We start from the raw sequence: 27,592 nt of genomic DNA on the forward strand, positions 1-27,592 counted from the left end.
CTATGCAGAACCCGATTTGCTACTAGAGGGTGATATCGGAAAAGTATGGGGAGCTTTTTTCCCACTGGGCTTTAGCCTGCTATCAAAGAAGATCCTCTGTAGTGACATAACATAAATAATTCCTTGTACTGCTACTCTCCTAATAAAATTTAAGAAATTTAATAGCACCACTTAGTAAATAAGCAGTTGCTAGAAGTTTTTATATAATCTACAGCACATTTCAGAGTACTGGGGGGACAGTGAGGTTGGCCAAAATATATGGGTTTATCACACACACAGTATTTGATGATAACCGTACAATGAGACATGTCCCCGAAGAGATTACATTTGCTAATACTCCATGCTCATGTTTATTTACAAGTGATTTGCCAGCACATACTTTTTCTTATTTTTCTCTGGCAACTCTGAAACATTTCAGTCTGTGAGTGTTGCACTGCAGATTATCCTTGACATCGAATCTCATTCACTACCTTGAAGCATGAGAGACTTAATTTTAGGGCCCATTCATCAGCAGTAGTTTCTTTCCAGTATAGTCCTTGTTATGGCTAAATTCCATTGTCCCCTTTTCAGCAGTCACAAATCCATGATAAATTCCGTATAACACTGTAGTCAATAACAGCAGCACCAAATACAATATTAATCCCTTGCTTACAACATGTCCTATTTCTCTTTTTTTTTTTACATTGGTAATAAGCCTTATTAATATATATCAGTAACTTCAGTAAGACTTTTTTTATATTAAGTTTGTCATGCAGCTCATTCTTCTAGTTTTAGGATATTCAAATGAAAGGCTGTATCAATTAACATTTTTCCTAAATTTTTAACACAAATTAAACAGGGATTATTCAACAATCTCAAGGGTCGTTTATAACAATTTTGAGCCTTTTAAATTCATCACCAGCCCAAAACATCATATCTATTATGATCATTTATTTTTTCTCTTATTGTCTCTTAATTATTGTATTAATATGTACAGTACAGATTGTTGGTACTAAAGTAAGGCAATCACTGCTGCTGTTGGCAAACATTAATATTTTACCTGTGGTGACATTATTAAGGCTAATACTGTCTCTAGATTTTATAGTTTGATAGGACATCAACCATACTCAAAGCACATAAAACACAGCAAAACACAAAATAAAAGAGTGAAGCCTTGTATTAAATTTAAAGAAGGGTGGATGGAACATTTTAACAGCTGGTTAGACAAACCAACATGAACATTTATGACATAAAACGTAAAAAGGAATTTTAAAAAGTGAAAAAACAAAATTACTGAATTGGAAATTGTGCAAAATGTTAAAGCCAGATGTTTGAGGCTGGTCAACAAACTTCTATACATGACCCTTTTTATTACATTAAAAGTAATTGGCCATATTTAGTCTAATTTTGTATTGTTTATTTTGTCAAAATCTGTATTTGAAAATGTTGAAGAACCCTGGTGTAAAAAGGATAAATCATAATAATATATCTGCTAGCTTAGAATCATTAGCCTGGATGGCATTTACCTTTTTCACATGTATTGTGCCTCCCCAAGCCATTATGAAAGAGATCTGGCCTCTTGCGTGTAACCAGTAATGACAACATCTTTGCAGTTATCTGTGTGCAAACAACCAGAGACATTCGGAACTCTATTACAAGTTTTTTTTCAGCACAGTATAAACGTAAATCAAACTTTAGCTAAAAATACCAAAAAAAATAAGGATAAAAAATGTTTACGGCAGAACAACTGTTTAGCAAATGATACGATGCCAAGCGTATATTCAGAGCTATTTCACAGCCCCAGTAATCTGCAACACTGCGTTGAGATGATGTGTAGACGGAATGGCCCAAGCAAATGGTCTGATCTTTTACACTGCGAGCAGGTAAACACAGGATCCCAGACATCTTCAGAATGGATCAGAAACTCACAAGAAATGAACGTTCAATGAAGTGTTGATTATCATTTGGAAGCACATTGGTATAGCTGTATTTCCCTGAAAATATATGTAATTATTAAATATAGTGGCCGATCATTCCACAATCTATTCTTTTTTATTGCCATGGACAAATGTCATTCAGTAGATATGTAGTAGATTTCAAATACATTTATATGTAAGATAAGAAATCATCTGCTGCCAATGTGGCTATCCGGTTAAGAAAAGATATGCTGTCTGGTTAGTGCCTAAAGTTAATAATATAATTTGATCTTTCCCATTAGAGGTAAATAGTACATGAGAAAATTATATTTCTCCATTTGATGTGTTCTGCTTTAGAAGATAGATGGGATGGGAGATCGAGAACGTCTTAGAGGACAAGGTGAGCTGTAAGGTGATGTTACTGGAGACAGTCTCAGAGCATTGCTAGTCAGGCCAGCTATGTTGTTTAAACTTCGAGATTTTTCATATCCTTTTTACGAAACAATGCACAGACATCAGTTGAATTGAGCCAGAAAAAAGACAAAGACAAACAGTAAAATGAAATGCATTCAATTATGATCTCATCAAGGAGCCCTAGAATGAAGAGCTGAGACAATTTATAGCTTGCCAACATATTACCCCACATATAAATGTTGATGTAGTGGTCCAAATATGCAAAGATAAAATAGAAAACCAACAATAATCTTTGTTGGGTTTTGATTTTATTAGAATTTATTGTATTTTTTTCATTTTGTAATACGTCTAAAAACATAAAATTGTGTCAGCTGATAAAGGATGCCATGCTAAATTATAGGCAAAGCTAAACGTCACAGAAAAAAATGAAACAGTAATTTGCCATTTAATGATTTTATTCAGGAATTATGAGTATCTAAGAAGTTAGACATAAAAAAAGTAATAAATGTATGCATAATATCTTCTAATGGAGCAGCACAGAAGCAATAATTATGTTAAATATTTATGTGGCTACTGCTGCCTTTAGTTATGTGTGTTAACAACACAAATAAAATAATAATTCTCAGAGAACTGTAAATTGTCACCATGAACATATTAAGCCTGTGTTTCTGTGTTGTTTGAATGTATTTTTTTATTATAGTACACAGAACTTTAGTATTACAGCAAGCTCCATCTGTCTTACAAGAATGTGGACACAACTGCTGCCTTCAGCCAGGGCAATCAAGCAGACTATAGGGCTATCGTTTCTGTGTCAACTTTGATGTATTATTTGTATGTGGGTTTAAATGAGCTGTGGTAGGGGGGCTTACTACTTTCAATAGATCCTTATGGGCACAACAACTAGTCCTGTCAATCCTCTACTTTTGATAGTTTTGTTTGTGCCTTGCTTTCCTATTTAGTCATAGTGGGATATGTGGCCAGCACTTGGAAGTGGCATTGTGAGGGAGCCAGGCCTTTATAGGAGTTAATGCCACCTTGGCATAGGGAGCTCATTATCATCCTTTGTGAGCATCTGACTGTCATATGTAAGCCCTGCAGCCGGATGATTAACAAGGTTAATTACTGGTTAAAGCTGTGACCAAATTCCCTACCCAAGATCTAAAGTTTCATCCCTTCCATGCTGCTCAGCACGTTGGCGAAACGCGTCAGTGGCTGCTACACTTATATAACAGGAAGTGGAAGAGAGATGACCTTGTGGTTATGTTAGGCCAAGTATACTGTCCCTGGTACTTTGAATATCTATGCCCAAGCACTGAAGTGTTGCAGGTTTTTGGTTTATAAACGGGTACTTTTTTATTCTCTTTTATACAGTTGTTGTTCATCAAACAACAAAATTGTGAAGTCCATTAAAATTAAATTGGTAATAAGCTAATTGATTCATGTTTTATCAACAAGTCGTTATGTGGGTTTGCAGTACAAAATAATCTAGTAGAAATTTGGATGGGGCTACCAGAAGATACAGTATGTTTTTCACCAGGTTCTATGCCTGCAGGAGGTTTACTATGTTAACCATATCATAAACAAGCACAAGTTGATATAGTAGATCATATTATATCAGCACACTTTAAAGAAAAGAAACATTGTTGTCTTTAAATTATTTGTTTGCAATAAATATCACATTGTATCTGAAGCTATCACTTTTATCAAGAATGCCTTTAACAGCACTGTAATTTATGACATGTGTACATAAAATATAAGTAAAATGAACCAGTTCAACATTGTAAGTATAAGCAATATGGTGTAATACATATATTTTCATTTGCAGAATCATTTTGGACATTAGTACTTGTAATAATATTTTAAGCTTTTTATGTTTCTGTGTTTTGGGAAAGATTGTTAGCATAATTTTCTAAATGCAAATACAATGTGTCTGTTTTATTCTTAAACAGGAGAAATTATTTCATAACAAGTAAGATTGAAACACTGAATTTATCATGATGTGGGCGTAATGGTTGGTCTTCCGAGGAATCATTACTGACAAAATATGTAATGCATAGAATATTCTTGCACTGCTATTTTAAGTAAATATTCTGAAAGGTACTCATTTAAACAACATTGGAAACTTCAAGCTAGAATATCGATTCAGTGATTCTTGCAAATAAAACCAAATAATTAGCTGCTTTTGAAATGTTATGGTTGTTATTTTATGTACTTTATTTACATCTATACATAATTTATGCATGTATGTATTATGCGTAGATTAAATATGATTTAAATGAAACCCACTAAAAGTGTCATGCATTTTTGTCATGATTTTAATGATATCTGTTTCATTTGTGATCTAATAAGCAGTGGTTTTTTTTCGGTCTATTGTAATTTTTTTAACCAAAAGTGTGTTCTAAAAACTAATTGAAAATATTAATTGGAAACTGTTTTATTAGAATCATTTAAGCATCCACAGATCCTATACATTAGAGTGCTCCCCCTGTCCCAAAGCATGCTTAATACAGGGCATGTTGTAATGTGCACATTCACCATACCTGTCCTATTCCATTAGGAAATAGGACACTGGGTTAGTCTTTGGTTCAATATCATTGTACGATTGTTTACACTACTATATATTAATGTATGCCAACCATTAAAGTACTGCCAACCATTTCTGTTGACACATTTTCTGATTCATTCCTTCATCACAGACTCCTTTAGACCACTCGCATAACATGAACACTGGTGGTACTTTTGTTAGCACAGTTCCATGTATCAGAATGACTGGGTTATTGATTAATATTTTGGTGCAACCTTAAGGAAAGTTTGCGCTGTTGATAAAGCCTGGCTTTGGGATCCCTGTGTTATCTGATCTTATACTGACATTAACTGTTTTTTAGATGATACATATTGTATACTGTTGCACTTACTTACCTAAGGATAATTAGTAACAAAGTTTTGTTCAAGAAATGTATACATTTGCAACATTTTATTTTTTATTGGGAAAGGATCATTTTAGTCCTATATAGAAGGTAGAGAAAAATATCTCCTATATGAAATAATGTGATCTTGACAGATAGATAGATCGATAGATAAATATAGAAATTTACATAGCATTACAATTTTTCTTAATCAGAAGGGACTTTTTTCCATGTCAATGCAAAATGAATACATTATATTAATAGTGTATTTCAAAAATATAAAATAAGTTATTTGCATTCTTATGCAATAAAAACTTAATAATGTGAATATCAGTCCTCACACATTGCATTCTTTAGAATTATATTTATCCTATGGCCCTGTCCCATCTGGCTCAACTTCATCCTTTTGGTTATTAATTAGGTGCCATGACCTTTACAAAAAAATCCCTACGTGGTGGTCAAGTCTGGCTTGACTTGCATGCAGATTCAGCAGACCCCAATTGGTGGCTCAGTTTGTGCCGTGCCACCAGAGAAATCAAAAACTTTGGAAAAAGATCTACGCTTTTTCTTCTACAAGTGCTTGTCTTAAAAATTGTATGAAAGGGAAGAAATTGGTTAAATTTAAAAAAAAGAAGAAAAAGAAGTGTAAAGACTAGTTAAAAAAAGACTGAAAAAAACAATAATGGCAATGACATTTTACATAATTACATTGTTTATCATAGTATCTCGCAGTTATATGTGAAAATGTGCACATTCACCATACATGCCCTATTTCATTAGGAAATAGGACACTGGGGTATTCTTTGGTTCACTTATTTAACATAAGGAGAGAAAAAAAATATTTACATAAGTATAAAATGTGCAGACTAGATGGGCCATATTTTTTTTCTACCATAATTATTCTGTGTTCTATATGTGAAACATCTAAAATAATTTCTTATGAGGATTTAATGTCATTCATTTTCTGAACTGCAAATTAAACATTTAAAAGACAGATAGATGAAAAAGAAAAAAATGCAGACATGGGACAGAATGGATAGACTGTGCTACAAACATTGCCAAGCAGCTTGTCAGCTAAGTTCTCTAGTTAATAACTTTAAGAAAAGGGGACTGATAAACAACACACTGAGAGGCATGTAATAACATTATTTCGGACATTAATACCTCAAGGAACATTTATCAACCTGTGAGTTTAAAAAGTGGTAATAACAGACTTTTTATGATTCCTTGATAATGCATATATACTAAATTCTTTAACAACAGTGCATGGTATTGATCTTCATAGCTGACCAACAAAACATTGTGTATCCAAAGTGAAATGTGTCAATTTCTCATACTAATCTTTACTGTTTCTTTTTAAACTTGTTTGCAATAAATTCAGTTGATAAAGAAAGATTAATTATTGCTACAGAAATTATAAAAAAAAAATAATAGATCAAATTGAATGTAATTAAATAATACTATAATAATGCTTTCCTTATGTTGTATTTAAATTATTTTATTGTGTAATCGCCACATATGAAAGTCCATTAGACATGTGTCTTTTCTAACCTAAGTAATTAGTCAGTTCGTCAACATGTATTTTATAATTGAAAAGTATTTTTCTATAGAAATAATACTGGGTAATAACATACTCTGGACATCACCTTTGAGTTATATAAATATACTTGAAGTGATGTAGGCATGTACTTGCTCAAAGATAAGGAATATTTTATGGGCATTAAAGTATATGCTGCATAAAATATACTTTCCAGTTCTGGTTCTTTGACATTTTCTTGCCTTTACAATGTGGGTTGGAAAACATAGACAATTAATAACCTCCTTGCCGTAAAAGGGAGATAAAAAGCAACTGAACTAATTTATACCACTTCTCACACAGCTTGGTAAATGGAATCCTTGTTTTTTTTTAAAATAACCAAATTAATCTAATTTCTAGTTAATTGAAATTCAAAGAAAAAAAAGGATCGTACCTTTCCGAATCCCTCCATCAGTGCTACATGTGTAATCACCTGTGGTCAGAAGAAAACAAGTTCCTGCTCTTCTGTTTTTATCTCTAGTGCTAGAACGTCTTATTGGATGGCGCTCTCCAGGTGAAAGTGGTTGATCACTTCCTGAACTATCTTCACCTTGAAGGATTAGGGAAAGATCGATGAGAAATTCTCATACAACAATAAATATAGGGGACAGAATAAATATAGAAATGGATAAGACCTAGCCAGTACATGAAAAGTATCAAAACTCAGAAACTGTAAATAAAGTGCTGATATATATTTTTTTAAATCAAAACGTGCCCCATTGCAGATATTTAAAATGTTAGTGAAGTATGCATTCTTGTAAACACGTATATTTGTATATATGCAATAATTAAGTCCTAAATATAATAATATTGAATAAATAAAGACTTGTATTAGATTTTACCAAAATGTTTGTCTTCAGTAAATGTTCCTCATGTGGACATCAATCTCTCCTTAATCATACTTCAATCATAAAAGCTTCAAGACTAAATTGACAAGGGTCAATTTACCTGGCAGTTAATAAAGGGTTCTCAAACATTCTTCTATGATTGTGACTTCTGATCTAGCTTCTGAAGTTTCAGTACATTTACTTATCAACAGCAAGACAGCTGGCATTGAAGAATATTATGAATACTACACTAGGATTTGCAGGTGCAAAGACTATAGCAGCTTTATTGGATATAGATGCAGTCCAGAACATCAAGGGAAATCTAATAAGAAGTCCATCTCTGTCAAGTGCAACAGAATAAAAAGAGTCAATTAACATTACCGCAACCATAGGGACAAAAAACTTGCAAAGTGTCAAAATAATCTTTTAACCGTTGTTTTTGATTTAAAACACAAACTATGTAAGTAAACAGTTGAGATTAAAAAAACAAGTGCAGGCTAATCTATGAAGCCTGGAACTATGTTGTCCTTCAGAGGCAGGAAAGGAAAGGGCCGGCAAGGGAAGGCAGTGGGGATTGTCTCCTGGGCTGCTCTGATTTAAAGAATTAAAAGATTAAAAAAAAAACCTCTATTCCCTGAAGCTTTATTTAATTATTTTTCAGCATACAACCACCAGTGTGTCTAGAGTAACACAGTGTATAAAAATATTTTACACATTGACTGAATCCTGTTTTACATTTTATGCATTCTTATATACTTTCAGTTAATGTGTTTCAAATTACACAGGGTACTAGGCATCGGGCATGCTTTGCAAATTTGCAGCCTCAACAATGGCGTGGACACAGGTGAGAAGACAGATTTGCTTTCCGAAATTATGTCTTATTCAAAATGCTTCTGTTACTTAGCGTTTTAAATAAGGGATACTCAACCTCTAGTGATTTTACTAATGGTTATAGGATCATCATAATGTTATTTACAATAAGACAACCAATTGCATTGATATGGTACTCTGTGTACATCGTAATATGATATATAAAAATGTAAATTCCAGATTATAATATATGTAGGACCAACTTTCTGTCATCTAAGAAGATAATACAATTCCAAATTTCAGATAACATTGCACTGTACCTGACATGCTGTGGTCCATGAGCCTGTTGTCTTTTCCCAGGCATGCATCCACTTGAGTGCTGTTACATCCCATGTTCAAATCCATCTTGCAAAAGGTAGGGGAATCAGCTTGAGCAGCATGCGGAATGTATTTCTTTCTTTTTCTTGGAAGCTTTTGTTTTGCCATTGCAAGTGAGTAGTACATTCCAAAATTGTTAACAATGACTGGCACTGGCATTGCTATTGTAAGAACTCCAGCCAAAGCACATAGTGCTCCTACTAACATCCCCGACCATGTCCGAGGATACATGTCGCCATATCCCAGTGTAGTCATGGTAACTACAGCCCACCAAAATCCAATTGGAATGTTTTTGAACTGTGTATGATTACTAGCTGATGGGTCAGTGGGACTGGCCCCAATTCTCTCTGCATAATAGATCATTGTGGCAAAAATCAAGACTCCTAGAGCCAAAAATATTATGAGAAGCAAAAATTCATTAGTGCTAGCTCGAAGAGTGTGTCCAAGCACTCTTAGTCCTACAAAATGACGAGTCAACTTGAAAATTCGAAGGATACGAACAAACCTCACAACTCTTAGGAACCCTAACACGTCCTTAGCAGCTTTGGATGACAGCCCACTTAGTCCAACCTCTAAATAAAATGGCAAAATAGCCACAAAGTCTATAATATTTAAAAGATTTCTGACAAATTCAAGCTTGTCGGGGCAGAAAGTAATCCGCACAAAAAATTCAAATGTGAACCACACCACACAGACTCCTTCTACATATGTTAAGGCAGGGTCTGTCTCAATTTCAATTAATGACACCATTTCCGTGCCATTATTAGCTGGCTCTGTTCTGTTAATGATCGTATTAAATGCTTCATGGGTTTCCAGGCAAAATGTTGTTATTGATACCAGGATAAAAAACAAGGAAGCAAAAGCGATGAACTGAAAAAAGATAAAAAGAAAAAAGACATTGTCAGTATAAATAATAACATTTCACTTTTTGTGATGAATACTCCCACCATATATATTTTGATTACTTCTCATGTAATACATGTTAGCTTATAAGTGTTTCCTAATTTAAATGAGAGGCAGCTTCTTCTAAAGATAGACTTTTTTTTGCAGATAAATAATGCATAGTAAAGTACTTATAAAGTACATTAATACGACTTTCCCTTCTTGCAGCTTTTCGGAAAACACCACAAGACCTCTTTGAGCCATCATCTTAAGAGAGTTCTTCTTGTCAACTCCTTTAAGACCAGTTATTATAAGGATAAATACAAAAAACAGGGCTAGGGTAATATGAGTAATACACTAGAGAAAATTGGATTTATAAATTAATCAGTCCAATAAGAGGACTCTTTAAATCTTGCCATCAGAGTCATGTCTGAATGTGATTTTTTAATGGGTTTATAACGATTAGTAACATATATCTGCATAGCAATTCATGAGAAAACCAATGTCAAAAAATACGCCATAGGTATTAAAAAATAATGACTAATTGCAAGACACTAGAATAATGGGGATTAATTATAAATGTACTCAAGCCTACATTACAGAGTAATACAGGACACAGTGTTCAATAGCATAGCTGGGAATTCTCTGGGTTTAATCCAGAGTCTCTGGGTGAAGAAGTGCTTTCCTGGATTTCTGGGTAATTTTGCTCTTTCTCTGGGGAGGGTATCGGTGTTTGCCCTTACTGAGTGCCCTCCTACTATGAATCTATTTAAGGCTCTCTGGAGCTAGCCCTACCCTTATGTATGGGTTGGTCCACCCCATGAAGTGCTAGCCCTGCCTCTGCACACAGCTAGCCCCACCTCATCATGATGTGACTCCCCCAGAATAGAGAGATCACTCCCATCTATATGTATTAAAACAATCTTAAATTTAAAGTATGACAATTCTAAATGATTATCACTCAATATGAAAACCAGGGATATGAGTTCTATGTTTTGCTGTCGCACTTCTCTTTATTTATATATATATATATATGTATATATGATCTGGTATCGCCAACACTAATTTGCTAAACTTTAGTGAAAAAAATCCTCCCTCTTGAGTCTACAAGGTCAGGAAGGACCAATATATAACAGAAGATTTGATTTTTCCAGTACTAATGTGAAAAAAAGATTTTGAATACATTAAAGTCTAATCAGATATAGGAATATGCTTTTATTCTGCAGTCCCAATATAACATACAACTTTATAATATTTTTTGACTAGGTGTGACATTTAAAAATACATTACTAGTACTTGTTTACTTCAAGGGGACCTGTTGCCATTAAACCTACTTGTATAAGTAAATTAATTTAATGAAACTACAAATGGCTTGTGCTTTATGTTAGTCAATCATGGTAATTGCTTTGGAGATAATTAGTTCAAAAGTTCACCGTGTGGCAAAAGAGATCAGCAGCCTGTGACAGAGCTAACATTAACAAACCCCATCTTTACAAAGTTTACCAAACCAGTCAAGATAATAGGAAACGATAAACCTGCAAAGTGAGGATACCTTTCCCGAAGGTATACCTATTAGATTGGTTTTCAATGGGTATATATTCTTAACACATAAACAGATCTCATATGCTTATTTGGAATATTTTAGTATACAGAACTCTAAAGCGTAGAGTTTGGGAAAGTTACAGATCGGCTTTAAACGTTTATATCCCATTTTATCAGTATTGTAAGAACTGCAACCTAAGTCTTTAAAAATCTACTATTTGTTTTATTTTTTAACATGGTAATTCAATTTTTGGCTAATGTAGATACAGGGCTAGTTTCACTCAAGCTTGAGGTCCGGTAGTCAGAAAGCCATCTACTGAGTGCTATGTAACATCGATTTTAACCTATGTCACAACTCATAAGTGGTTAAATAAACGGCTTGTTACAATATACACACACATCCCCCTCCCTCTTACGCTCACCCACGTGGAGACCTGCAATGCTGTTGCTTGTTTTCGACCTTGGGGTCACGTAATGAATGTTACATGACCCGCTGGGCACCTCATTGCACTCACTTCACAGTGCCCCTCCAGCCAAGCAGGGAGACCTGGATTCCCAATGGCAGCCCCGGCGGTCCTCCCGCTTTGTCTTGCAAGAACCTGGTTGCCATGCCAACCTGGCACCCAGGGTTTTTCCAGCCACAGAATGTGGATGCATAAGTTAATTTTATATATAATTTTATGAGGCTTTAGAATAAATGATTACTGTTGAATTTTCTTTCCTGAGCAAACAGGTGTCAGATTTGCTGACTGAATAAATGTAATATTACAGTATTGAAAATAAATGTATTTTGTATAATTTTAAATTATTATATATACTACCAGTATGTTTATAAATATGACTTTCTATGCTAGTCCAAGCTATTTTGTTTCCAGATTGTATTGTTTGCTATGGACATCATGCAGTACAGAATTATACAAAATGGAGTACCATCTTAATAGGTAACATTGTATTGAATGAAGTAAAATGTACATCCATGTGTAGCACTAAATAAAATTATATTTTTGCTCCCCCCTTTCCATGTTGGTAGCCTGTAAACTGGACATGTCATTACATATGTGAATTTCATACTTACTGTAAAGTTATGTTATGGAACATATTAACTGAAGACTTTCCGGAACAATAAACCACTAATATGATGACAAATGCATTGCCCTGTGTGGTGATAAATAATTCTATTAACCATTAGAAGCAGATCTCATTTGTGTCAGCTTCAAAGAGTTTGCTTTAGCACCAAGAAGTATTGTGGATGGATAAAAATGTGGCAGGGCCTACTTTACACCTGTGGTCTATTTCTTTTTAAGATGCCTAAAATCTCGCTAGGCTTTCTAATAAGCAATTATTTGATAAAAAACAAGACCCTGACACAATTATATGTCTTTCTGTTGAATAACTCAAATACCAGTGTTTTATTTTAATAGCTCTGGATTGTATTTATGTGACTTTGCTGTGTAGACAGCAGAGTAAATAAAACATAGAAAAAAACAATATTGTAAATTTAGAAAAAGTAACTGTTAATTTTTTTTAATAAAATAGTGCTAGGCAGCTGTTCTCCTGAGTGGTCACTGTGAGCAAGCCGAGACTGGCCATATGGCACACAGGTAATAAAAAAAGTAGCCACATCTAGGTGTTCTATATGTTATCTTAACCCTATCCATTAAACAAACAACGTGGCTCCTTATCGTACTGCCTGTTGTAAGCAGTATAATGGTTCACCATTGGACATTCTGACTAATAAAAGTCTATGGAGGAACATATGTCATTAGCATTGCTATAAAGAAGCAGCTCAGTGTCATGTAAAGCCATACAAAATATCACTAGACTGAAATCAATGACATTCTCTAGGTCTGAAAATTAAATATTTTTTGTAAACACTAAACTGTATGAGGTATGTAGGCACTGGATTTTATCATGAAGGATGTTTTTTGTTTTGTTTTTTTTCAATGACTTCTCCTTGTCTTGCTGGGTATTTCAAAACAAAACAAAACAGGTTAATGACCTGACATGGCACTGCTAAATAAATAGGCCTGGACTGGACACCTTGTGCAAATGCCCAGCGAGAATGTGACTGATAGGACCGAAAACCAGTTTGTTATTGTTTGTGATTTTAAAATATTCTACAGACTCTTTTGTAACAGAGCTACGGAATCTCCTGGTGCTATATAAATAAATGTAATGTAATCAATATCTGTCTCATACTATTCCAGTTATCTTTTTAATTAGAGTAGACATGTACCTTAGTGAAATTACAAACAACCTAGGCCTTTCAATATTTCTGAACATTAACATCTAAGCTATACTAAATATGCAGTGCATTACAGTCCCAATGGACTGGCCCCAAAAGAAGTAAAGCAATTTTAGGTTTTTTTTTTAATCTTCAGTGATAAAATATTCATAAGTTTAAAATGAACATTAAGTCAAGTTGTTCTGCAGTTTCCATGGAGTCAAGAATGATTCAGGATTGCATCTGCACATTTACTTATGCCTAACATTGCAGAAAATGACTGTAATGTTCTACTGGAGGAGATAATCACATATGTTTACAATCCAGAGTAACTCAAACAAATGATAATGTTTTGTTTATATACTTACTGAAAACCTAACCACAATTGGGGACAAAGGAAATAACTTGCCACTCTAATATAATTTTCTTTAGTTGACAAACATGCAATGTGACCCTTTTAGTTGTGTAGGCTTCCTGGCCATTCTGCATACGCACTTTTCAGAATTGGCTTTTCAATTTTAGGTTTCTATAAGTAGGATATATTTTTTTGTATATCATTGTATATTAAAGTTTATGCAGTGTAAATTAAAATCCACTATAAGAAGTAGTAGGCTAGGATAGGGTCTTTTTAGAACTGAAAAATAGAATTGTATTGCTATTTTAAAAAATGACTGCAAATTTAGGAGAGGTGAGTGTTACATTTCTAAAATAAAATATTACCAGGTCACTTCATTAATGGTTGTCAATGTTACACAGGGAGGCTTTCCCTTGTGTGGTCAATGTGAACAAACCCAGACTGGCCATTTGGCACATCAGGCAAAAATATATTAAAAACAAATATTATGCTGTTTTTCTTTTTTTATAAAAGTTGTGTTATTTGTATTATATTTACAGGTGGATTCATTTTAGCAATTTCCATGTAGATCTGTCATTTTAGCCCAATCTATTAGCTAACCCGGCTCCTTACCATACGGCCTGTTGCAAAAATAATGGTTCATCAAGCTGAACGCACTGCATAATAAAAGTCTATGAGGGAGAAGACTTAATTATCATTGCCATAGAAGCAGTCGACTGTCGTGTTTAAACATCTAGTGATGTTATCTATAGACTAACATCAATGGCAGTCTCCAGCTATGCAGATTAAAGAAGTTTATTGGAGCAAAACAAAATAAAATATTTTTTGTTAACACTTACTTTTGTATGCAGCACTGATGTGTGATTGTTTTCCAAATGGAGTAGGGACTGTGCTTTCTCATAATATGTCTGATGGGGTTGAATGTCCAATTATTCTCACTTTAACAAAGAAGCACTCTCATTCAAGAAACTCAATTTTGGAGTGTTTGTCAGACATTCCTTATGTTCCTTATTTTTTATGATACCATTGGCTGTTTGGAGAAGCTACATCCATGTGACAATGACCCTGTTTTACCACAGGTGTTTGAAGCATGTGCATCTAGAGAGCAGTCACCGGATTGCTGTTTTTGTTGATTTCACTTATTTCACTTCCATGACCATCATCTGTGAAAGAGAATTTAATTCCTTATGTAGTCCACAGCAACCAACTCAGCACTACCTGTTACATTATTATATGAAGTTCTAGGGCAACGACATAAGAGTCTGCCAGCATTGTGAACATGAAAGAACACGCAAGGGTTTACATTTGGTCATGGGATATTCAACAGGACATTGAGAACTGTGTAAGGAACTGTGAAGAGTGTGCCCAAACTTGTGGTTCTGTATAACCATGAGAAAGGACGTATGTTTCTTGGTATCACTTTTATAATAACTTTGCAGATCCTGTTAATAAAATGATGTAGATAATACAGTGCATCTTGTTACCATCCTTTAGCAGGTTGCTAAAGCTCCTCTGGGCCAAGATTATCTACTTCTACTTTTGTGCTTCTCCCTTTCTGACGGATTAATTCAAAAACCTATTCTAAAAAACCTGAAGGTGCAATCAAAGATTTGCTACCCTATACATTACGCAGCACTAAATGATGTAACAAAAAATGATGGAAACTTAGATGGGTACTTATAGAGTATACCAAAAGCACCAAAACCTCCAGTTTTATCTACCCAATTTGAAGCATCCCACAAGAAAGGTACCCTTGTATTGAATTGTTAACAAAGCCTTGGATTCTGGTAACTGTTACATCTTTATTTCTTTTAAACCACCCTCCATGTCACCAGAACCGTTGTAACAAGTAAAAAGCCCAAACCATGTTATATGATCTTACGTTGTCTGCAATACTGCAGATATATCTATTTTTCTTCTTTTTCTGTCCCAGTGCTATGTCTGTTAGGATTTGCTTGATCTAGCAAAGTAGTCTGCACAGTTTTTTTTCTACAACCTGTTTCCATGGATACATTTTGTGCTTAGTTATTTCAAAAAACGACTTAACCATTGGGTAGACTGCAGGATATTATAAGACTATATAAAATAGGGTCTATGGATGGTTTCTTCGAACAGAGTAATGATTTATAATCTAGAGTTAAATTTAAAACATGGTAGAATAAAATAAAACATATACCGTATACAGGCAATGTCTTTGTGCAGTTCTCGAAACTAAGGTAAAGACACTTGAGTTGAATATTTTCATCCAAATTTTCCCATTGATTAAAAGTGTAATGAAAGTATACAATACCCTTTTTCTACACTAATTATGTGTAAAATATATATACAAAAAATCAATCTAAAAGTACAAGAGCTCAGATGAAAATAGGAAGAAAATGAAATGTGAAGAGAAAATGGAAAAGAAAAAAATGAAAGGAAAACAAGTTAGGGCAAGTTACATTAAATGAGGTCATAAAGGCTGCATGTTTTTCTTGGAATATCTAATTCTAGTACATATCATGCCTTGGCTTTGATTTTACACCATTCAGGTTTTTTTTTTACTTTTACATAGAAAACCTAAATATTTTCCCCTTTAAAGTAAAAGTCATGTTATACTCCAAAAAAATCTATATTAAACCAATAAATACCTGTTTGGTTAAGATGTATCTTTTAGCAAATCGTAATCAGAAAATCATCCTTTCTGAAGACCTCCCATGCACATTTATATGAATTAACCACCACACCTGGGAATTATTCAGGTTTGTCTAAGGTCAGAGATTTTTTGTCAGGGAGGAGAGTTTGGCCACAAACCCTCCCTGTTCATATTTAACCTACTTCCCCCCCACCAGTTCCCTCACACTAAAAGCTGTTCATGGGTAGCCCCACATATGTACGTGGCTAGCCCCATCCCTTCCCAAAGCTACTCCCCAATAGATGGAGAGCTCCAGGTAGCCTACCCTAGGAAGTTTCCATGTATGCTTAACAGCTAACTTGCTTTTAGAGATGGCCTTACCTCACTGTAAACATATATATGCTGCTAGAATTTCATTTTGAATATGTGGGAGAAAACTGAAATGCGGCAGCATTATTTACCAAGTCTTAAAGATAAACAGAGAAACATGACCAATGCAGTCATTTTCAATATATCACATTTTCAGCCTTGGTACGCTTGAATAATGCTATCCATGGTTAAAACTGGAAGTTACAGAGCATTTATTACAGGTGGAATACTGACAATGTTTGCTATTTATCATAGAGAAAGTGAGAGAGAACTCAACTGAAGAGATAAACAGAGCAGGAACTGGCTATGTTATTAGTAAAACATTTATTTACCATAAGAATATTAATGGAAACTAGCCACTGGTGATATTATAAACAGCTACAGTTCAGTTGTGGTAATAACATTTAATCACTCTCATTTAACTATGCATTATACTGGGATAACCACAAGAAGCCTGCACCAATGCATAATTAATTTTGCGAGATGCCATTCAAGTTTCTTAACTGCTTAACTATGAATTATGCTGGAGCATTGTAGACATGCAAAGGGATGGATGGCCTTGTGTCTTTAGATGTTAACAGAGCTACAGACTGAATTTATGAATAACCTCCACCTTCTGTATCATCCGCTATATTGACTACATCATTTAACTTTAACAAACGTGCTAATTTAACACACATTATTCCATTCCAAATTCTTTCAGTCTGTCAATATAGAATAATAAATACATTTTTAACAAATTGTTGTCAGTACTAAACTATACAGTTTGTGTACAACATTTTAACATAACCCTCCTTGTTTACTAGAATTAACATACAATTTATGGATTTAAAAAACAATATCATAACCAAAGGATGCTAAGTATTTGCATATTATTTTGACAATAATCCATAGCGCCTAAATTGCACATTAACATGTTTTACAAACCATATTGTACAATAACCAGGAAAGATAAGCTAGTATTGTCTTCCTACACTTTACTGTAAGTATTTCACAATTTATGTCTATAGTTTACACTTGTAAACTTGGCATATCAATTGTGCCCTATCTTCTTGACAGCAGTTGCTACATGCAGTATATTACTGTATGCATAACAATAAGAAAGATCTGATGACATGTTATGCATAGATAGTAATTGATCAATTGCAATAAAAAAGAAAATTGGCAAATTAACGGTGTAACACATTCAAGAGATAAAAATCTTTTTGACAGCTTAATGATATTACTCAAAGGCCACGTTATCATGTTATTTAATACAATTAGATTTGTAAGATCTTTTAGGTTAAAAGGCACAATTCTTTTCTTGAACAAATTTAAGTACAAATACAGATTTTCAAATGATCTCTTGAGGCCATATTACATTTCTTGTAATTACCTTACCCATATTTATATTCATTATGAAATATAATGAAGCTAATGCTACAAAGAGAAACATTTTAATATACAGTTTTCCCATTTGGTTCTGGTAGATAAACTGTATGACATTATTATTATAGCAACTGAATAATAATATTTTATCAACTACTTCAATCACCAAACTCTCATTACTACTGTATTGCATGCAGGGCCGGCCAAAGGCAAAATGCCGCCTGGGGCGAATTTTAAAATGCCGCCCCCCCCCTTATCTACCCTTCCTCTCCCTCCGTCCCTGCCACCCCCCCCATTATCTACCCTTCCCCCCCCCTGTACTTACCTTTCAGCAGTCCTGCGGCGAGCCTCCCTGTTCGGTCTCGGTGCCGGCTTGTAATGCTGAGCGCAAAGTGCCGCCTGGAGCAGTTGCCCCACTCGGCTCCATTGTCGGGCCGGCCCTGATTGCATGAGATAGACTACCATTTTAATAGAGCTAATCAAGGCAGTCCTAAAAAAGGACAGGGATGCAACAGTACATGTTTGATAATTATGTGTTTTTCACTACCAAGATACACTGTCTGTAAAGGGGCATGTTTCTGAACAAATGGGGATATAAGGCAGTGGTAACAATCATATTATTGTAGCAGCTATGGTAAGAGAATCCCTTCAGCATAAGAAGCCATTGCATTACAACATCTTTGGAAGTTTTACAGTTAGCTTTGATTATTCATTTTGCCTATTATTCCATTTCAGCTTCAGTATGTCTAGTTTAGCAGAACCAGACTCCAAAAGGTGGTAAATAAGTAGAACAGCCTCCCGGCTTTAAAGGAATGTAAGCATGCACAGGATAGGCATATGGCTTTCTTGAATCTAAGGTTAGACCAAGTATGGAATAAGGTTTTTGAAGCAAGAGAAAACAGATATACTTGATGGGCCAAATGATTCTTATATGCCATCAAATTCTATGTTTCTATTGTTCTGACAACAAATTAGATATCCTATAACCAATGTTCCATCTAATTTTTCTTAGGTGGCGTGCCCAGAAAATTTCTCTTGTGCAAAAATTTTCCCAGAGCCAAAATTTTGTGCGCACAATATCCACGCCGCATAAAGTCTAAAAAAAAAATATAATATACATTTATTTTTTTTTATTGGGAAAAACTGTTGTGCGCACAATTTTTGCACGTGTGCGCTCTCTAAAAAAGCTATGTGCGCGCGCACAGCTTAGAGGGAACACTGCCTATAACCCTAATTTAAAATGTCTTTCTCCATAACTATGTTTTAGAATTGAAAAAGTACAAATGGTTGCTAAGCTAAACTTCACTCAGCAAATATCCATATTATCAGATGACTTAAGGTATGATCAGAATATTGCTTTAAAAAATTTGACCCATTAAAAATGTCATGATGTTCCATGCTGTCATGAAAAAGTGGCAGCATTGGTGTTCACAGAAATCATGTACAATCACGTGATCGAGCATAGTGTTCTCAATGTATGCAATGCTCCATTCATGTGTAGTGAGTGCTGCTGATTGGTCAGAGCATCATCAGTAAAGTAAATACTTATAAATTAAAAATAAATTATAATAATGAAAGTAAAAAAAAATAAAGTTATCCAGCAGCACCATAATGATGGCCCCCTGAGGGAGTCCTCGGGAAACACCATTCATATTACCCCACGTCAAACCATCAAGCAAGACTTCCTTTTTTGAATGGATGCCTGGCATACATAATGAACATAATGCATGTATAGTGAGTGCTGCTCTATTATATTCTCTTTCTATGCTTCATATTGAATAACACAACTAAAAAAATATGAATTTAAAATTTATGTGAATTATATCATACATATTACATAAAGAACAGTAGGTTTTCACATATTACTTTTTATTAAAAAAAATACTTACATACCACTTAAGAGCAGCTAAGTGATACTGAAAATAAGCATGCAGTTGCTACAGAAAATTTGTGTTTTCCTTATTCATAGCAGGTACTATTTTTTACCTTGTGCATAATTATACTTTTAATTCGAAATATTACAAACTCTAGTGACTCGATCAGCCAGATCTCAAGTTTGCAAAGAATTTTCTGTTAAGAGGAATACAATGTTATATAATATTATAAGTCATTGTTCTGGGTCAAATTGTAGTATAGCTCTGCTTTACACTTTCATGTGTATTTCTTACTAAGTATTATTAACTGCATATATTTAGTCCAGGGGCGTACCTAGAGTATTTGGCACCCGGGGCGGATCCTGTAAGTGGCACCCCCCCACACCACCACCAAATGTAAAGACATCTACAAAATTATGTTAAGAATATTTATTGCACCAATTTGTAAACTGTATGTCAGCTGTAAACAACAAGAAATCTGAAAAAATAATAACTTATAAGTAAAATAAATACGTTTTTATAACATTTACTGAACATATAATAGTGCTTTCTTTAATAACCCTCCAAAAAAAACAGCGTCCACATTGCCCACATAGAACCTTTGCCCCCAAACAGCCCAGCATGAGTCAGCATTGTTCCCAAACAGCCGAGTGTACGCCATCTTTGTCCCATAAACAGGCTACCTGTGCCATCTTTGTCCCATAAACACCCTGCCTGTGCCATTTTTGTCCCATAAACACCCTGCTTATACCATCTTTGCCTTTTTGACAAATCAACTATACACCTATGATTAACACAAACACTTTTACAGTCACTCACTAATTCACTTTCATTCACACAATTCATTCACACAATCATTTATTCTTTCACACAAATTATTTACACATATTCATTGATGCATTCTCACAAATTCATTAATTCTCTCACTCATTCAAACAATTCATCCACACATTAATCCATTCATTTTCACTCTCTCATTCTGACTCTTTATTTCAATATTCTTGCTACCCTCCTTTCTCCCTATCTACCCATTCTCACCCCCTTCTGCCCTATCTACCCCTTCTCACTCCCTTCTCCCTATCTACCCCCTATCCCCCCGTCTCACTCCCTTCTCCCTATCTACCCTCTCCACCCTTTGAAGTTCACTTACCTTTCAGGAGTCCTGCGGTGGGGGTGCAAGGCCTCTGTCTCCCAGCTCTGCCACTGTATGGAACAGTATAGAGTGATGGGAGTTAGGATGTACTTTAGAGCATAATTATATAATGAAAAAGACACTGGAAACGGTACAGCATAACACCCATCACTCTCACACATTTACCAATCCACATTTACCAATCCACATTTACCAATCCACAGATTCCACACATACCAATCCACAGATTCCAGACATACCAATCCAGATTCCACATTTACCAATCCACACTTACCAATCCACAGATTCCACGCATACCAATCCACACATAACAATCCACAGATTCCACACATACCAATCCACAGATTCCACACATACCAATCCACACATACCAATCCACATATTCCACACATACCAATCCACACATACCAATCCACAGATTCCACACATACCAATCCACAGATTCCACACATACCAATCCACTCTCACTGTCACTCTCACTGAATGATTTCCTACCTTTCCTCTTTTCTTCTTACAGCAGTAAGCTCATTTTCTTCCTCTTCTTCTGTCTTCTTCGCTCCTCTTTTTCTGTCTTCTTCCGGGTCAGAGGGCACGGACGGCGGTGGGCGCGGCTTCAGTGTTGTGCGCCGGGATCTGACAACAAACCCCGGCGCACAACAGCAGTTGCCGCATGGATCGCGAGGGAGCGGTATCGGAGGTCTTTAACAGACCTCCGGCTCCCTTGAGTGATTTTAAGCCGGTTCAAGGGAACCGGCTTAAAATCACTCAAGGGAGCCGGAGGTCTGTTAAAGACCTCCGATACCGCTCCCTTGCGAGCCTTCTCCTCCAGCGGCGGACATTACTGTCCGTCTCTGGAGGGGTGCCGGCAAGTTGGCACCCCCCTGATGAGCAGCACCCGGTGCGGACCGCCCCCCCCACCCCCCGCTATGTACGCTACTGATTTAGTCAGTCAACATAAAAACATACCAAAAGTTTTAGGATTTAGGTTAAATTAAACAGACAATAAGAAAGAAATAAGGTTGGTGGTTTGATCAGAAAGTAAATGCTATACCATGCAGGTTTATTTGAACTCATAATCCTATGGACACCTTTTGTAGTGAGTTCAGTAAACCTGTAAGGATGTACCAGATTTTGGTAAATTCAGCGATTCATACAGAGACACGAAAACGAGGCCAGACCCCCCACAAAGCGGATGAAAATGAAGCAAATAGCTCTGAATCTGTGTCTGAAATTTGCAGGTCCTTTCACTCACACTGTCAGGATTGGGTTTGGAGCGTAAGAGCAGAGGATAATTCAAAAACAATGTCAGGAACAGTCCAATATTTCAGGGGCTGGCAGCGATCAGAGAAAACGGTAGTCCAAGCTGGGGTCAGAAAAATAGACAAACAGGGTAGTTCAATAGGAGAGCCAAAGGTCAAATACTGGAGAATCCAAAAAAGGTTCTGTAGCAAACCGAGCAGAGAAGAACAGGAATCTGGAGTCCGAGGACATAAAGGAACCAAACTTCTGGAACACTGGAGTAAAGTGGTCACAGTCTGAGGGGTTTTTATAGTGCTGCAGGTATCTACTCCTCCCCTGTGTTGAACAAGCTCCTCACTGGATTGGTTATCAGAGAGAAGTGATTCCACAGCACCTAGTTCACTGTTTATGTGTGTGAACACTATTGGTGGAGGCAGGCTTCCCCCCCTCCACACGTGTGCAACATTATGCTGGGGTTTGCTGGAACTTTAGGCCGCGGTTTTGGCCTACCGCGATATGGCCTACCTGCAAGCTTTTGGATGGCCTGCAGTGACGGAGGACAGCTGGGAAGAGCACGTAAAGGTGAGAGAGGCATGACACACACTCTCACACTCTTATTCTCTGTCATTTTTTCTTTCACGTTCTCTAAATGTTTCTCTACCTTATCTGCCAACCACTTTCGCCAGGGGCGTAACTAGAAGCTTCAGGGCCCCGGTGCGAGAATCTGTTAAGGGCCCCCTGACCCCCCCCAAAAAACATGATTTTTTTTCTCACACTATCTACCCCCGCTCCCCCTTCTCATATTATCTACCCCCTCTCCCCCCTAATCATCACTATCTACCTCTCTCCCCCCTTCTCACACTATCTATCCCCCTCACCCACTTCTCACACTACCTACCCCTCTCCCCCCTTCTCACACTATCTACCCCTCTCCCCCCTTCTCACACTATCTATGGCCTTTCCCCCCTTCTCACACTATCTACCGCCTCTCCCCCTTCTCAGGCTATTTACCCTCTCCCTATACCCTTCTCACTATATACCCTCCCCCTACCCCTCCCTTCTTACTATCTACCCTCTCCCCTCCCTTCTCACTATCTACCTTATAATTTTGTCTTATTCACAAATGCATCGTAGTTACTTTGTCACATAATTGTATCAAAATCATTCTGGGCTTAAAACAGATTCCACCACTTCTTAAACTTCTACTTACTAAATAAATGAATGTAATTGTGTTTACTGATTACAAAAAAAAAATATATATATATATATATATTGTAGGGAACAGCTCACGCATGGGGCGGCAATGACAGTATTCACACAGGTTTCAAACGTAAAGCGTGTTTATTTGGATGCTGTAGGCACAGAGCACCTTGTAAACAAAACAAACTTTAAGCCTGTCCGGCTCTAACTAAACATCCGGATACCTCTCTACAAGCCTAAGGTCTGGTACAAAGCAAAGTAACGGGTTTTCCATAGGTAAAGCTTCATACCTGGTGGGCTGCAGCGCTGGCTGTAGCTGCTCCTTCACTCAGTTTCTCCTCCCCCCTTCAAATCTAACTGCCCTCTCTTTTAAGGCTTTCTCCCCAGTGATGAGCTTAGGAAGCCTCACCTGAGGGCTCCTGGGTTTGCTACTGTGCCTGGCTGAGGAAACCAGGTGAGATATATATCCCATCAACCACTCTCCCATACACTTTACCACAATATATATACATTTTTGTTGTATGTATATGAGATGAGATGCCCTTTTCCCAACACCCCTACTAAATAAGAATGCATGTTAAAATACTCTGTGAGTCATGTAGCACCTACAATTTTGTAAACTAAGTTTTCTTTAAACACTTATACTGTATAGTAGCATACAAGAGGTTTGGTAAATAAATGTTACCATTTTCTGAATGTTTTATGGTTTATTATTATATAGTTGGATGTTACAATGCTTTTTGTGATGCCTTTACCACAGATGTGTTTGCAAATAAGATAAGATTGTCATATTGCAGTACTTAACACAGTTGCTTTAACAACCAAATCCACAAATTCCATTTAGCATTTTCTACAACGTTATGGTGGACAGCAAGCATTTTTTTCTTTGGTTAATAACAAAATTAGCTGGCAAGTGCCATGTCTGAATATTCAATCCAAATAGCATATAAAAGACAAATGGTAGCCAGCTTGCAGTCATCATGTCTAGCAAATATAAGGGCTATAACCTTCTACACTGTACCACTCTTCTAATATACAATCAAGAATTCCCTAATAAGGGTTGGGTAACATCTTCACCGATGAGACAGCCTTGTACATGTATCAATAACAAAGAACCAAGAAAATCCATTTCTTGTCCTTTCAGTTCAGATGAAATTCAGAGGGCATTTTTTATTTGAAAAACAAAATTAATACTCACTCAGCTTCACTCACACTCATTTACTCCCTCTCATGTTCTTTCACATTCTCCCACACATTCCAAAAGACCTGAACAATGCAGACAGATTCACAGAGAAGTGCAGAAACACTTCTCTTACTCCGTGGATCCACCTGAATTATTCTGGCCTCAGAGTACTTCTGCAACAGGGCGGAACCAAAACACGCCCCACGGGTATAGCCTCCTCCTCTTTCCTCCAATCCAGGAAGAGGGAGTGCGTGGAGGCTCTGTCCTTTCTGCAGAAGCGCTTCAGGAGGCCAGGAAAGTAGGGAGTATCAGACCAAGAATGAAGACAGAAGAAAGAACAAAGAAGAAAATAAGGCAAGACAAGAAGCCGAGCTGCGGAAAAGGAGACAGAGACTCTGAAGCAGCTGGTTGAGAATGGACACATTGAGAGAGAAAGAGCAGGTAAGAGAAGGTGAGAGCGAGTGAGAGAGAGTGAGAAAGGTTGTGAGAGAGCATGTGAAAGCATGAGTGAGAGCATGTGTGAGTAAAAAAACCAACAAAATGCAAACAAAAAGTCAGTGATCTCTGTTTCATTTTCGCTTTTTTATTTGAGTCCCTTGAACTTTCTAAATTGGGGAATTTAGTTAACATTAAAATTTGTACGAATCTGAATGCAGTTAGTGCTTAATGGTCATGTTTACTTAATGTTGTAACATTTAATAACCTCTTAACTTCAGCAATGTTACAGTGACCCTTCTTTGATTTTTGTGTATATTTGTATAAAAATGTACACTGTATAAAAATAATTTTTTTTGCTCATCAAAGAAAGAAGTTAATTCACACAAAGTACTTATTTAATTATTGTTAAACAAAAGGTTGTATAACTTAATCCATGCTAATGATTATTGTGTCATGTATGTGCCATGTATTTGTAGGTGACAATATTTTGTTTTGTTATTCTAACTACCGTATTTCCCCAAGTATAAGACTCTCCCATGTATAAGACGCAATTTCGGGGCCCTACATTTAAAAAAAATATATTACATAAAGTTATTGTACTGGCTGTCTGGGCATGATATGAGTGTGACTGATGGTACCTGCTAGCAATTGTTAGCAATCACACTCCTATCATGCTCAGGCAGCCAGTACATGCACATCACTTTTAGCCTCCCTGTGCCCCCTACACACGGATCCATACTATCACACACACACACATATATTCATTCATTTACTCCCCCACCCTTAACTGAAGATCTTCTGGTGCAGCTCGCCGACTTTCGTGGGGGGCGTTGTTTCCCTCTGCATTGCTCAAACAGGAACAGGAACGGAGCGGAGTCATGTGATGTACATTCTCGTGACTCCACTGGGTTCCTGTGTTGCCTCGACGGATCAAGAGATGCTGCTGAGCAAAAAAAATAAATAAATCTACCACCACTGTATAAGATGCACCTAGTTTTTAGACCCAAAATTTTTCTAAAAAAACGTGCGTCTTATAGATGGGGAAATACAGTATATGTCTATTCATTAGCATCATTACTAAAATATCCACATTTTATAAGGACTCATAAGTTGGAAGTAGGAAAAAGCAGAATGACCATTCCAAAATGCAGACTAAAATGAAGATTGTTTGTTAACATTATATCCATAAATAGGGCTGGACAGGGGATAACAAGGCGGCACGTGCATTTTAAGAATGGCGGCCACCCATAAACTGCTGGATATGACAGGCCACACTCTATATTTTTATACTCACCTCAGATGGCCAGTCTGGCCTGCTCACAAATCAGCAACTGAGATCTCAGGGACACATTTGGCAAGGGTATCACATAATCGTAGTTCATCATGCCTTAATTCCAAATCTAAACCACTGTACACCAGATAAGATCAAAGAAAAACGTGTAATTGATGTTAGGGCAGGTTGTTGTCAGAGCTGAAACTCATTATAGCCAGTGCTGTAAAGTCAGTAGTGTTAGTACTTTTATGTTTGTGATGTTTGATGTCTCTTTATTCCTGTGATAAAATAGGGTATATATGTTTTATTTATTTATTTGCTTTCACAATTAATAATATGTATACATTTGAGTTCTACAAAATAAAAATTACATTTATGTCAAAAATTGAAATAAAAGTAAAAATCTATGACTGGATCATAAGCAATCCATATACAAGTTACTGTGAATGGCGGGATGGTGAAAAATAAGTATTGGCTTGACTGTATGTGTGTCAACATCTTTGAACTTAATGATTTTGGAATAATGACTCTTGGCTCATTTTATAGTATATCATCCTGAATGCTGATTTCATTCCTGAATGTCCAGTATTCTCACAAGCAGTAACACCCCTTCGTTTGAATCTGGCAAAACAGCTAGAACAACAGGCTTAAGTGCTTGCAAACCTTCATCAATTTCTGTATACTGTCTTTTCTGGAGCAACTTCTGTTCTGTGACATTTAATTATTGTGCATGATTAAACTGCAGTATATCATACAGCTCCTATTAAACGCTACTAACATGTGTGTCACACACACTCACCATCAGACGTGCTGCCTGATATGCTCAAACACTCTTTTTCAATTTGCCTATAGTTTTACTTAGTAGGGTTCAGTGTCCTAGATGAGAATTCAACAAGCCGACCTCCTTGCAGTAGGCAACATCCAAGTCCACTTGTGCTTGTGTCACTTTGAATAGTGACAGGTTTTATATATATATATATATTTTTTTATTATTATTATTTTTTTTATTTATTATTATTATTTATGTATTTATTTATTTTTTTATTCCCTTCTCATCCTTAAGGGTGGTATGTCT

At 36.1% G+C, this 27,592-nt stretch overlaps 1 protein-coding gene across 3 annotated transcripts in view; it reads right to left on the reverse strand.

The window, feature by feature from the left end:
* Positions 1–493: 493 nt before the first annotated feature.
* LOC149302727 (voltage-gated potassium channel KCNC2-like) overlaps positions 494–27,592 on the reverse strand; it is a 79,657-nt gene continuing 52,558 nt past the window's right edge. The window contains exons 2-4 of one of the 3 annotated variants that reach the window (XM_089482049.1): positions 8,749–9,676; positions 7,186–7,341; positions 494–603 (exon numbers count right to left, since the gene is read on the reverse strand). In XM_089482049.1, coding sequence (XP_089338175.1) covers positions 494–603; positions 7,186–7,341; positions 8,749–9,676 — 1,194 coding nt within the window. Of the gene's footprint in view, positions 604–1,537; positions 1,597–7,185; positions 7,342–8,748; positions 9,677–27,592 lie in introns of those variants that run through there. The other 2 variants (XM_089482051.1, XM_089482052.1) reach the window with 2 other exon arrangements.

This window comes from Sceloporus occidentalis, unplaced genomic scaffold (assembly GCF_023333645.1).
Source record: "Sceloporus occidentalis isolate IW3139 unplaced genomic scaffold, rSceOcc1.0.p SCAF_17, whole genome shotgun sequence".
NCBI classification, from domain to species: Eukaryota; Metazoa; Chordata; class Lepidosauria; order Squamata; family Phrynosomatidae; genus Sceloporus; species Sceloporus occidentalis.